Below are 12,303 nucleotides of genomic sequence, written 5' to 3'. Positions count from 1 at the left end.
CTCAAATGTCCTGTGATGAAAGTCAGCGGAGGGCTTCCCTGGTGGCGCAGTGGTTAAGAATCCGCCTGCCAACGCAGGGGATGTGAGTTCCAGCCCTGGTCCGGGAAGATCCCACATGCCACAGAGCAACTAAGCCTGTGCGCCACAACTACTGAGCTTGCGCCCTAGAGCCTGCGTGCCACAACTGCTGAGACCCGTGCGGCTGGAGCCCATGCTCCGCACCAGGAGAGGCCACCACAGTGAGAAGCCCGCACGCCCCACCAAAGAGGAGCCCCGCTCGCAGCAACTAGAGAAAGCCAGCGTGCAGCAACTCACGCAGCCAAAAAAAAAAAAAGACCCAACGCAGCCAAAAAGAAAAAGAAAGTCAGTGGAAAAGTACAACAACCCAATTCAAACAGGACTACTAATGGCCCAGATCCTTCAGGAGTGAAGGTTAGCGCCACTCCCCAACCCAACAAGTAACCATGACCACCTGCAGACAAAGGGCATATGGAATGGGTAACGAAAGAAAGTAGCTAGGAGCTCCAGCCATGACCATGTGAGCAGCTGGAGAATCAAAACTTGAAATAGTTACAGGCATTTCTTATTTATATATGAATATTTTGTATATAGATATATTTACCAAATATTTCTGTTTTTTCCCACTCAGTCATCCCCTTGTCTAACATAAGATATATTAATATAGTTAACTTCATATCTCAGTATTCAAGTCACAGGATATAAAAGGGGAAGTATGAATCAGATAGGAGTAAAATTAATTTCACCTTTTTTATGGGAAAAGCATTGGTGTGTTTTATATGTTCTTCTTGGGAGAGGGTTACATGTTTTTGGTTGTACATGGGGTAGTTGTATCCAGTTAGGTGGAAGGATAAAGTGATACTGTCTTTATTTGGAGATTTAGTTTAAAGAAATGTGCATGGGTGCCAAGCTGACACATTACAAACCCACCAAAACTATGTGTTTGACTGGGAAGACCTGAGAGCCTGAAAATTACAAATCGGGCTGATAAGACTAGGATGATAACATTTAATCAGCCAAATTTCCCAATCGGTCCTTTACCTAATTCTCATATGAACACTGATCAGAAGGAACTTTAAAAAATACTCTAAATTGATCCCCAAATATCCACTCTGTTCCTCTCTGTGTTTTTCCTTCTAAGCATCTCCCTGGATCTTCATGCATTCCAGATTACTTACTTTTTAGAGTGAAGAACTCAGAACTGAATGTATTCTTCCGAGGATAGTTTGACCAGTAATCACTCTCCATTTTATGCAGCGTAGGAGCATCTTTGGGGCTGTCACCTCACAGTGTTATTTCAAACTCAGCTTCCTGTGGACTAAGAACCCAGCATTCCCCCACGCTTCCTCTACTCACTCCAGCCCCGTCAACACATCCACAGATTTCCCTTGACTTAGGTATCCATATACTTCCCCCTCTCTTTCCTCATTAGTTTCCATCTTTCTCTGGAAATCTCCGTAGCATAATACATTTTCCCATCGTCTGATTCATGCCTCTCTTCCTCCCACAGGCAACTTTCCTAATAGTTTCCCATTCTGATTTGTGACTCTCAAGTGACTTTTCCTCTGCCTTCTCAGGCTGCTTTCCTCATGGAATCACCAATTATCACCCTCTGACTTGAGGGGTCCAGTAATAAGACCCTGACAATGCCAGAGGATGCCCTAGTTTCAAATAAAGGTTTCTTGAATACTTCAAGCCCCAGCATTACCTTGCCTGGAGTTTCCCCTGCAGAGACTTGTGGGAAAAACAAGTACAGAAGTGGAATAGGGCAGAATGGATCCACACTGACTCACAGATTAGCTACTGAACATCCAAACAAGTCTTTTATGAGATGCTCATCAGACTCCCTTCATAACCCTGAAAATCTCCTTTGACTGAGGAATAGCATAGAGGATATTGTCCTACACAGTCTTTATTGTTTACACTAATTCTCTTCGTGACAGAGCAGCATCACCAGGAGCAATAGAAGGTGTAATTCTGAAATACTCTTGCAAAATGTGTTCAGATTTTGAACTCCATCAGCATGCATTAGGACAAATTAAGTAAACTTGTTTAATCTCTATTAGTTGAGCCTTTGAATCATGCATACGATTTCTCTGCCTCCAAAAATATATCTGAGCCACCTCTCCATCCAAAAATAGCAATGAGAGCCTGGGTCATAACAATTTGCATTAATGTTACCTGGTTAAGAAGCTACATTTAATACCAGCTTAATCATCAATGAGTCCAGAGTCAAAAGAAAATCTGTTTTGGATTTCATGCTCTATTGGATCACTCAAGGCACTCTCTTCTTAGCTTTACACCTCCTTTCCCATTTTAATAAAGTAAGAATTTGGCTCTAGCACTGGGGTTTTTAGAATAAGCCCCTTCCTGACTGCATGAATGTTTCCTCAGCAGGAATCATAGGGGCTAGAATGAGGAAAGACTTGGCCTGACAGGAGCCAATCATGAAGGAAGAGTAGCATCATCTGTGAGAAATGAAACACCCCTCAACCCAGAGGACCTATGTCAGCTGAGGCAAACTGGGGACACTAAACATATGGCATCAGGGATTCCCACCCAAAGGACACATCCTGAATCTCTTCCGGAAACCATTACTCAAGATGCCAATTAGACTTGCATTGTGCATGAGATAAGCATTCCCAAAGGGCTTTGCTTGAAGTTTGTTTGTAGGGGTCAGGGGACTGAGATACTTTGAGGACTGTGGCTCTGAAGATAACATGGGAATACCTTCTCCAAGGGCCAATTAGCCGTGGAGAGAAGCAATTCCTAGAGTCCCTGGCTTGTTTTTCATCCTGGAACCCAGATCACTCTTGCCCCTTTCCATCCAACCCTTTGGAGAAGACAATCTGAGAAAGATATAGCCTCTATTGCCCACGGGGGCCTGTGGAGGTTTCCCCCTGTGCCTTATCATAGGAAAAAAGTCAAGGAATGGAGGCAGGCGATTACCACTAGTACTTCCCACCCTCTCTGTTGGTCATACTCCAATTTTATAGACTACGTTCATAGAACATGGCCAAAGACTTCAGATACAGAAGTAAGAAAAGAAAGTAGTGTTATCTATACATCTCCTCCTTATTTACTCCCATCTCAGTCTTATGCCCTGCTCTTCCTCTCCATTAAAGGATCTATTGAGCTATTCTTTGCTCTCTATCTCAACTCAGATACTAAAATGTCTTATTTCACTGAGTTTATCTTGCTGTTTATTCTTTGAGTAGATTCAGTGTATCATCACTTTCTTCAAAACTTCTGTCTAATGATTTACTTGGTGCTCTCATTCTTGCCAGAATATAATATCCCTCTAGTTAAAGCAGTTATGGCATTTATATAATGCATTAATTTATTTGACCAATATTTGATGATCACCTGCTAAGTTCCAAGCACTGTACTGTGTACAGTGACAAACAAGCAAGCATGGTCCCTTCCCCCAGGGGGACCTAGAGATAGAATAAATAAATAAACAAATATACTATATTATATTGGGTTAATATTTTGTATTGATCAATACTCTTCAAATGCCAACGACATTAAAACAAAACTTATACTATCTTAAGGGAAGGGTGTGGAATCACAGCAATGACTAGGGTAGAACTAATCTCAGAATCAGCTAGAGCCAGTTACTTGAATCATGTCAATGCCTTCTTTTTCCATCTTTCATCTTGGCTTGGGTCTCTGTTTTGATCTCATTCTCTCAGGCATTTTTAGATGCAGGGTACCCATACAGCTGGAAGCTCTGATGCCATACTTTTGGCTTGAAATCTAATACTCCTCCACCTCCAGTTGAGAAAACTCCAGGGAAGAAATCTGTTCAACAGTTTAGCCCTGTGGCCACACCATGGAGCAATCACTGTGTGCCAAAGCCTGCAGTGAAAGGATAGACTTCCCTGGGACAGGTGCCCATCTCTTGCAGGGGTTGGAGAGGTAGGGTGGTGATAGAATAAGAAAAACATGGATTTGGGGGAACTTCCCTGGTGGTCCAGTGGATAGGACTCCACGCTCCCAATGCAGGGGGCCCGGGTTCGATCCCTGGTTGGGGAACTAGATCCCACATGCGTGCTGTAACTAAGTCCACATGCCACAACTAAGACCCGGTGCAGCCAAAATAAATAAATAAATACTTTTAAAAAAAGAAAAAGGAAAAACATGGATTTGGAATGGATTTGGAATGGCGTAATATTACAAAGAAAGTGTGGTTGTGAAGGGGTGACTTTAGCAGAAGTAGGGAAGGAGTGCGTGACAGACAAAACAATGCATGTCCACTGCTAAACTATGATGAAAAAGAATTTACTATGCTAGAGTAAAACAGGGAGGTCACTGCAGTAAACTGGGTCATAAGGGAGAGCCTCTTTTAAAAACGGCAACTAAGCTAAGATCTCTGAATTGAGGTAAGGGTTATCCAGGAAATTGAAAATGAAAAGAGGTCTAGATAAAGTCAAAGACGTGCAAAATCCTTAAGCTGAGAAAACTCTTGATGTAATTAAGGAGCTGAAAGGAAGCCAGTATGACAGTAGGTACAATGAGGAGCAAAGTAGGAGAAGCCATGATGGATATAAGCATGAGGATGAGGCGAGGGAGAGAGAGAGAGAGAGGGAGAAAGGAAGGGAAGGAGGAAGGAAGATGGAATAAAGAAAGAAAGGAGGGGGATGGAGGAGGAAGGAAGAGAAGAAGGAGAAAGGGAAAGAAGGGAGGGAGGGAAGGGAAGGGAAGGTTAGGGTTAGGAAAGAAAGGGAAGGGAGGAAAGCAAGGTCTAGTAAATTTTATTCAAAGTAGAATGTGAGTTCTTAGAAAGTTTTAAAGTAAGGAAGCATCAAGATAAAACTTACATGTTTTAAAGCTCACACTAGATGATGTATGATAGTGGATATATATTACTGGGTAAGGCTGGAGGCAGTGTAGCCAATTATGAGGCTACTGCTACATCCAAAGAAAAGAGGATAGTGTTTTGGACTGATCGTAGCAGTGAATAATTTCCAGATATTTTAGGAGAGTGTCATTAGCCTAGTATAACGATTGATTTAATATGGAGAGTTGAACATAATGGAATCTCATGATAGGAAACTAATAAAACTGCTTTAATAAAAACAGAGGATTAAGAGTATCATGTAAAATTAATTATGAAGGAAACTAGGACAAAATATACAGCTTTCTTAAATTTCAGAACTATTAAAAAGACAGGGCTTCCCTGGTGGCACAGTGGTTGAGAATCTGCCTGCCAATGCAGGGGACACGGGTTCGAGCCCTGGTCTGGGAGGATCCCACATGCCGCGGAGCAACTGGGCCCGTGAGCCACAACTACTGAGCCTGCGCGTCTGGAGCCTGTGCTCCGCAACAAGAGAGGCCGCGATAGTGAGAGGCCCGCGCACCGCGATGAAGAGTGGGCCCCGCTTGCCGCAACTAGAGAAAGCCCTCGCACAGAAACGAAGACCCAACACAGCCAAAAATAAATAAATAAATAAATAAAGGAGTTCCTTTAAAAAAAGAAAAAAAAAATAGTTATATGTAGAAATATTTTTTAAATAAGAGCAGAAAGCATATGAATACAATGTGACAGAATTCAGGACAAAGATACCTGGACTATTAATAAATATAAATGAATTTAACCCAGTTATTCACAGAAAAGGCTTTTCAAATTAGGTCACAAAGCAACATCGAACTCTATACAGTATAAAAGAATGTATCTCTTAAAAAGTAGTTCATAAAGCTAAAAATAAAAGAATGGGCAGAGATAAATTAAAATTTTAAAAAATAAAGGATTTTAATCTTATCATCTAAAAAACTGGAATTCAATTCCAAAGACATGAAAGACAAAGAAAATTTTGTAATTTTAAAAGGGCATTTTCTGAAGTGTATATAACAGTGAAACTAAAATCTGTAAAAGACTGTATAAATGGGTACAATCTATAATAAAGATACACTAGTTATGAAAATGTAAGCACTGACAGAGCAGCAATATTTAATAAAGCAAATTACAGGAACTATAAGGAGAAACAGAAGTTCACTGGAAGAAGAAAACTTTACCTCTCTCAGTGTGAGAAAGATTTAAGTGAACAAAAATATAAGTAAAGATTGAAAAGAGAGAGAGAGAGAGATACCTAACGAATGTAATCAATAAGATAGCTCTCACTGGTCTACTGAGAGAACCTGGGTGTTGCAATAGTTAAGCAAGCACAGGATGACAGGGCCAGAGACACTGAGTTCAAATCCCAGTTCTACTACTTATTGGCTATATGATCTCAGGCAAGTTACCTCAATAATCTGTGCTTATGTCCTCTTTTGAAAAATGATGACAAAAATAATATATACTTCATAGGGTTTGTGAGAATTCAGTAAGTCAATATGTTTAAAACACACAAGATAATGTCACGATGCCTATGTGAGTGCTACGTAAGAGTAAGCTATTATTATCCACTGGAATGTAGACTCCATGAGACCAGTAAGTTATGTTTTCTTTTCTTTTGCTTTTTCTTTTTCTTTTTTCTTTGGGGGGCGGGGTCTGTTTTCTTCATTGATGCATTCCCAGTATCTAAAACAAAATTTGAATTTGCTAACCACAAGCAATTTTATATAACCATATTACCAGGATTGGTTAGAAAACAAACCAGAAGTTTAACACATTTGTTTGAATTTCTCTGATCATACAGCCACATCAGAATTCACTTTATAATGGTGTATATTACACATTAAAGTTATGTAATTTAATTAGAATATGACAAGCATTAGTGTAGTCAAGAATTTCAATTAAATAAAACATGTTGTGTAGTGAAAATAGAATCAGAACAAGAGGGAAAGAGATGGTTTGAGTGTGAGAAAAGAATCCTTTTCAAATTGCTTAAAACATACGTGTAAGGACTTCTGACCAAGATGGAGTAACATGGTGGTGGAGAGGGGATTTTTCCCTTCTGCCTGAAACAACTAAAAAAACTACACAGAATGTATGAAACAACAGTTTAAGACACTGGACATCAGACAAAATGGGACAGTGATCCTTGAGAGCTGGGGGAAAATGAGATGAGCCCTACAGTTGTCTCATATTATTGTCTTGAGAGTTTTCAGGCTGCAGTGTCGGGAGGAAGAAACCAGATAGAGCCAAACCACCTCCCTAAGTTGAGGAGATAAAGTTGAGAAGATAAAGTTGAGAGTCTAGGGGAGATCAAGCTTACAGGAATTTGCAGGGCAGAGTAATGGAGAGAAAAAAGTTGCACAGAGAGACAAACCCAGAGATGTGCAAGAGCTCTCCCTTGGGTATTTAGCAGAGTATTATTCAGCACATGTGCTTCATGAAACCACTCAAGGCTAGGGAAAAGAACTACCTTGACCTGGACCTGAGCCAGGCCAGGAACAGTGCCCGTTCCCACCAGCCAAACTGGAAAACCAGTCTGGAGTACTGGGTGTAATACTCAGAAGGGTCTTGCCTCAGTAGTGAGGAGTAATTGGACCTAGACTAAACCCTGCTATAGTTCTGCCTAACAAATCCTAAAAGCAAAATCCAAAAGGATCAGATTCCCAATGACTGCATTCCAAAACAAAGCTCAAGAATATTTATAGGAATACAAAAATATCCAGCACACTAGATAAAATTTACAATGTCTGGCATTCAATAAAAAATAACTAGGCATGCAATTAAATATAATGAATAGAAAAATCAGTGACTTGAAGTCTACTCAGAACTGATACTCAATAGACAATTTGAGGTATTTTATTGATTATGTTGGTTAGATCAGACAGAATTAGAAGACAAAGGGAGTTCCCTGGTGGCCTAGTGGTTAGGATTCCAGGCTTTCACTGCCGTAGCCCCCGGCTCAATCCCTGGTTGAGGAACTGAGATCCCATGAGCCATGAGGCACAGACAAAAAAAAAAAAAAAAAAAAAAAAGACAAGACATTAAAACATTTATTACAACATATTCCATATGTTCAAAATTCTAGAGGAAAGATTAAACATGTTAATAAAGACAAAGAAGATAAAACAAACACACACGAGTTTCTAGAGTTGAAAACTAGTGTCTGAAATGAAAAACACACAGAGGAATTAGCAGCAGATTGGACATTGCAAAAGAAAATATTGATTCATGAAGACACAGCAATAGAAACTATCAAAAATAAAACAAAATAGGAAAAAAATCTAAAAAATTAATGAACAGAGTATCTGAGCTTTAGGAAAACCTCAAATGGCCCAATATATACGTATAATTGGATTACTGAAAGAGAGGAGACAGAAAGGACAGAGAAAATATTTGAAGAAATAATAGAACACTATTAACTAACGACCTAATTGAGAACACTCCACTCAACAAAAGAATAATACACATCCTTCAAGTGCATATGAAACATTTATCAAGATAGACCATATTCTGGGCCATAATAAGAGTATAAATAAATTTAGAATTTAAGTCATACAAAGTATTTTCTCAGAACACAACAGAATTCGAAATCATAAGAGAAAGATCTCCAGAAAAATCCCAAATATTTGGGAACTAAATAGCATACTTCTAAATAACTCATATCAAAGGATAAGTCAAAAGAGAAATAAGGGGGTATTTTGTTTAAAACACTTTGAGGTATGATTGACATACAAAAAGCTGTACAAATTTAAGAAGTAAAACTTGATAAGTTTGCAGATAAGTGCACATTCATGAAACCATCACCATAATCTATGCCATAAACATACCCATCACCTACAAAATTTCCTCCTGCCTTATTATTTTTTTGTGTGATAAGAACACTTAACGTAATATCTCCCTCTTAGCAAATTTATACACAATACAGTATTGTTAATTACAGGATCTGTGCTGTACAGATCTCTAGGACTTACTCATCTTGTATAACTGACACTGTACATTTTGACTAATCCTCCCCATTTCTCCTTCCCTCAGCCCCTTGCAACCACCATTCTAATCTCTACTTCTATGAGGTAGACTATTTAAGATTTGTTACGTAAGCGATATAGCGTAGTATTTGTCCTTCTGTGTCCGGCTTATTTCACTTAGCTGATGTCCTCCAGGTGCATCCGTATTGTCACAAATGGCAGGATTTCCTTTTTTTGTAAGGCTGAATAATATTTCATTGTATGTACATGCCACATTTTCTTTATCCATTCACCTGATAATGGATAATGGATAATGGTTGCTCCCATGTCTTAGCTATCGTGAATAATGCTGCAATGAACATGTGAGTGCAGGTATATCTTTGAGGTACTGATTTCAAGTCCTTTGGATATATAGTCAGAAGTGGGTTTGCTAGATCATATGGTAGTTTTATTTTTAATTTTTTGAGGAACCTCCATACTGTTTGCCATAATCTTTGGTTCTCTTGATGATAGCCATCCAAACAAGTGTGAGTTTTATGGTTTTGATTTGCATTTCCCTCATGATTAGTCATGTTGAGCATATTCTAACCATTGGCCATTTGTATGTCTTTGTTGGAAAAATGTCTATTCAGATCCTTTGCCCATCCTTAATAGGGTCATTTAATATTTGGTATTGAATTGTAGGAATTCCTTATGTATTTTGGTTATTAACCCTTTATCAGATTATGCTTTGCAAATATTTTCTCCCATTCTGTAGGTTGCCTTTTCATTTTGTTGATTATTTCCTTTGCTGTGCAGAAGCTTTTTAGTTTGATGTAATCCCGCGTGTTTATTTTTGCTCTTGTTGCCTGTGCTTCTGGTGTCGTATTCAAGAAATCATTGCCAAAGCCAATTTCAAGCTTTTTCTCTGTGTTTTCTTCTTAGGGGTTTTATACTTTTGGGTCTTACATTTAATTACTTAAACCATTTTGAGTTGATTTTTGTGTATGGTGTGTGATAAGGATTCGATTTCATTCTTTTGTATGTGGATATCCAGTTTTCCAAAAACCACTTATTGAAAAGCCTTTTAATTTCCCCATTGTGTTGAAGAACAGTTAACCAAAATGTCAAATTTAAAATTATTTTTAAAGGAGGTATAGCTCTTTAGAGATCCAATAGCTGAAATAAAATAAACTTTTAATATATTCTATTAAACCAAAAGAGGGCAAGAAAAGAGTAATAGAGAAAAAACAGAACGGGCAAATTTTTTAAAAGCAAGTTGATAGATTTAAACTCAAAGATATCAATTTTCATTAAGTATAAATGGACTAAAGTCTTTCACTACACATGAAGTGACATATTGTTTGAAGGTAGATTCAGATCAAAAGCCAGAGATTTTTACAATGGATAAAGAAGCAAGACCTGAAAGTGTGTGCATCATGCTAAATGAGAAACCAAAAATGAGATCGTCTGTCAGCAAGCATTCTGTAGGTCTACACCATGACACCAATAATGGCAAAACTGTGAGGAAGAACAGATAAGATATACTTTCAAGTTTATTCAGAGGACCATGATCCCTTCGACTCTGGAAATCTTTCCCACTTCAGAATCACCTGTCTCCTGCATTCTTTCTCTTAGACTTGAAATGAGCCCAGGTTACCAAGAATTAAAGGCTGGACTCTCAGCATCCAGACTCCAGAGCAGCTCTGATTTTCTCTCTTTCCTGAGAGTCTCTGTTGGCTGCCTGAATGTAGTCTATCTTCTAAGTCATCAGCATGGATATTCTATGACAAACAGCTTTCCAAAATTTCTTATGATTCTTCAGTTACCTGGATTTCTTCATCGTATCTCCTTTCCACTTTTTTTTTAAATAAATTTATTTATTTTATTTATTTATTTTTGGCTGCGTTGGGTCTTCATTGCTGCACGTGGGCTTTCTCTAGTTGTGGTGAGTGAGGGCTACTCTTCGTTGCAGTGCACGGGCTTCTCATTGCAGTGGCTTCGCTTGTTGTGGAGCACGGGCTCTAGGCACACGGGCTTCGGTAGCTGTGGCTCGCCAGCTCTAGAGCGCAGGCTCAGTAGTTGTGGCGCACGGACTTAGTTGCTCCACAGCATGTGGGATCTTCCTGGACCAGGGCTTGAACCCATGTCCCCTGCATTGGCAGGCGGATTCTTAACTACTGTGCCACCAGGGAAGCCCCACTTTTTTTTTTTTTTTTTTGGTCATTTCATACCACCTTAACACTTCTCAACATACCAGAAGAAGACGTTTAAAGCAAATAAGTGTTTAAAGCATTGATAGTAACAACGTATTGGGTGTTTATTGCATACCTAAAAGTGAAATGTATGATAAAAATGGAACAAGGACTGGGAATCAAGATCGCACTGTTATCAAGTCTTTCACCACACATGAAATAACATACTATTTGAAGGTAGATTCAGATTTTTCAAAATGTACATTGTAAACTCTATGGCAGTGACTCAAAAGTTTTTAAAAGAAGTACAAATAAGTATATAAGATAAAATTAATTTTGTTTTTTAAATAATAAAACTAGAGAAGGCAGAAAAAAGAAACAGAGGAAATGAAACTAATAGAAAACAGCTAGCAAGATGGTGTATTTTAATCCAACTATACACAGTAACTTTAAAGGTGAGTGGATTAAGAATAACTGTTAAGAACTGTTTAGAAAAACAGCAAGAACCAACTATATGAGGTTATATTAGTCATGGTTCTTCAGTGAAACAGAACAAATAGATCACTGGCCATTGGCTCACGTGATTGTGGAAGCCAAGAAGTTCCACAATCTGCTGAGAGCTGAAGAACCAGGAAAGCCGGTGGTTTAGTTCAGTCCAAGTCCAAAGGCCTGAGAACCAGGGGAGCTGATGGTGTAAGTTCCAACTGAGGTCCAAAGGCCCAAGGATCAGAGGGCCAATTGTGTAAGTCCCTCCGATTTGAAGGTCCAAGAACCAGGAGCTGAAGTCCAAGTCTGAAGGTCCAAGAACCAGGAGCGTCGATGTCCAAGGGCAGAAAAGAAGATGGATGTCCCAGCTCAGAGAATAAATTTGCCCTTCTGCCTTTTTGTTCTATTCAGGCTCTCAACTGATTGGATGATGCCTACCTACAATGGTGAGAGAAATCTTCTTCACTCAGTCTATGGATTCAAATGTTAATCTCTTCTGGAAACACCCTCACAGACACCCCAGAGATGTTTTACCAGCTCTCTGGGCACCCCTTAACCCAGTCAAGCTGACACATAAAATTAACCATTACAGAGCTCTATGAGCAACCTATTTTAATATTATAAAAGAATACTTCCAGTTTCAGCTCCAACATGCAAAGAATTTGGAAATCATAACTCACATCCTTACAAGAAAAAGATGAGAAAACTGAAAATTATTGGCTTTTCTTGGGCCCATCAGAGAACTGAGGTTGCACGGCAAATTGCCACCCCAAAATCTGGATAGACAGACAAATCCACAGAGTTGAAGCTGAGATCTGCT

General features: G+C 39.1%; 1 protein-coding gene across 5 annotated transcripts in view; it reads right to left on the bottom strand.

The window, feature by feature from the left end:
• TRIM4 (tripartite motif containing 4) overlaps positions 1–12,303 on the bottom strand; it is a 50,168-nt gene that overhangs the window by 16,084 nt on the left and 21,781 nt on the right. Inside the window, exon 6 of one of the 5 annotated variants that reach the window (XM_068565889.1) lies at positions 6,159–6,541. The exons of 3 other annotated variants lie outside the window; for them this stretch is intronic. In XM_068565889.1, the coding sequence (XP_068421990.1) occupies positions 6,420–6,541 (122 nt within the window). In that variant the 3' untranslated portion in view covers positions 6,159–6,419. Of the gene's footprint in view, positions 1–6,158; positions 6,542–7,727; positions 7,837–12,303 lie in introns of those variants that run through there. One more of the 5 variants, XM_068565892.1, reaches the window with a different exon arrangement.

The sequence above is a fragment of the Eschrichtius robustus genome, chromosome 16 (genome assembly GCF_028021215.1).
Source record: "Eschrichtius robustus isolate mEscRob2 chromosome 16, mEscRob2.pri, whole genome shotgun sequence".
Taxonomy (NCBI): domain Eukaryota; kingdom Metazoa; phylum Chordata; class Mammalia; order Artiodactyla; family Eschrichtiidae; genus Eschrichtius; species Eschrichtius robustus.
Note: the sequence above shows the minus strand (reverse complement) of the source record. Positions and strands in the feature narration are given on the sequence as shown.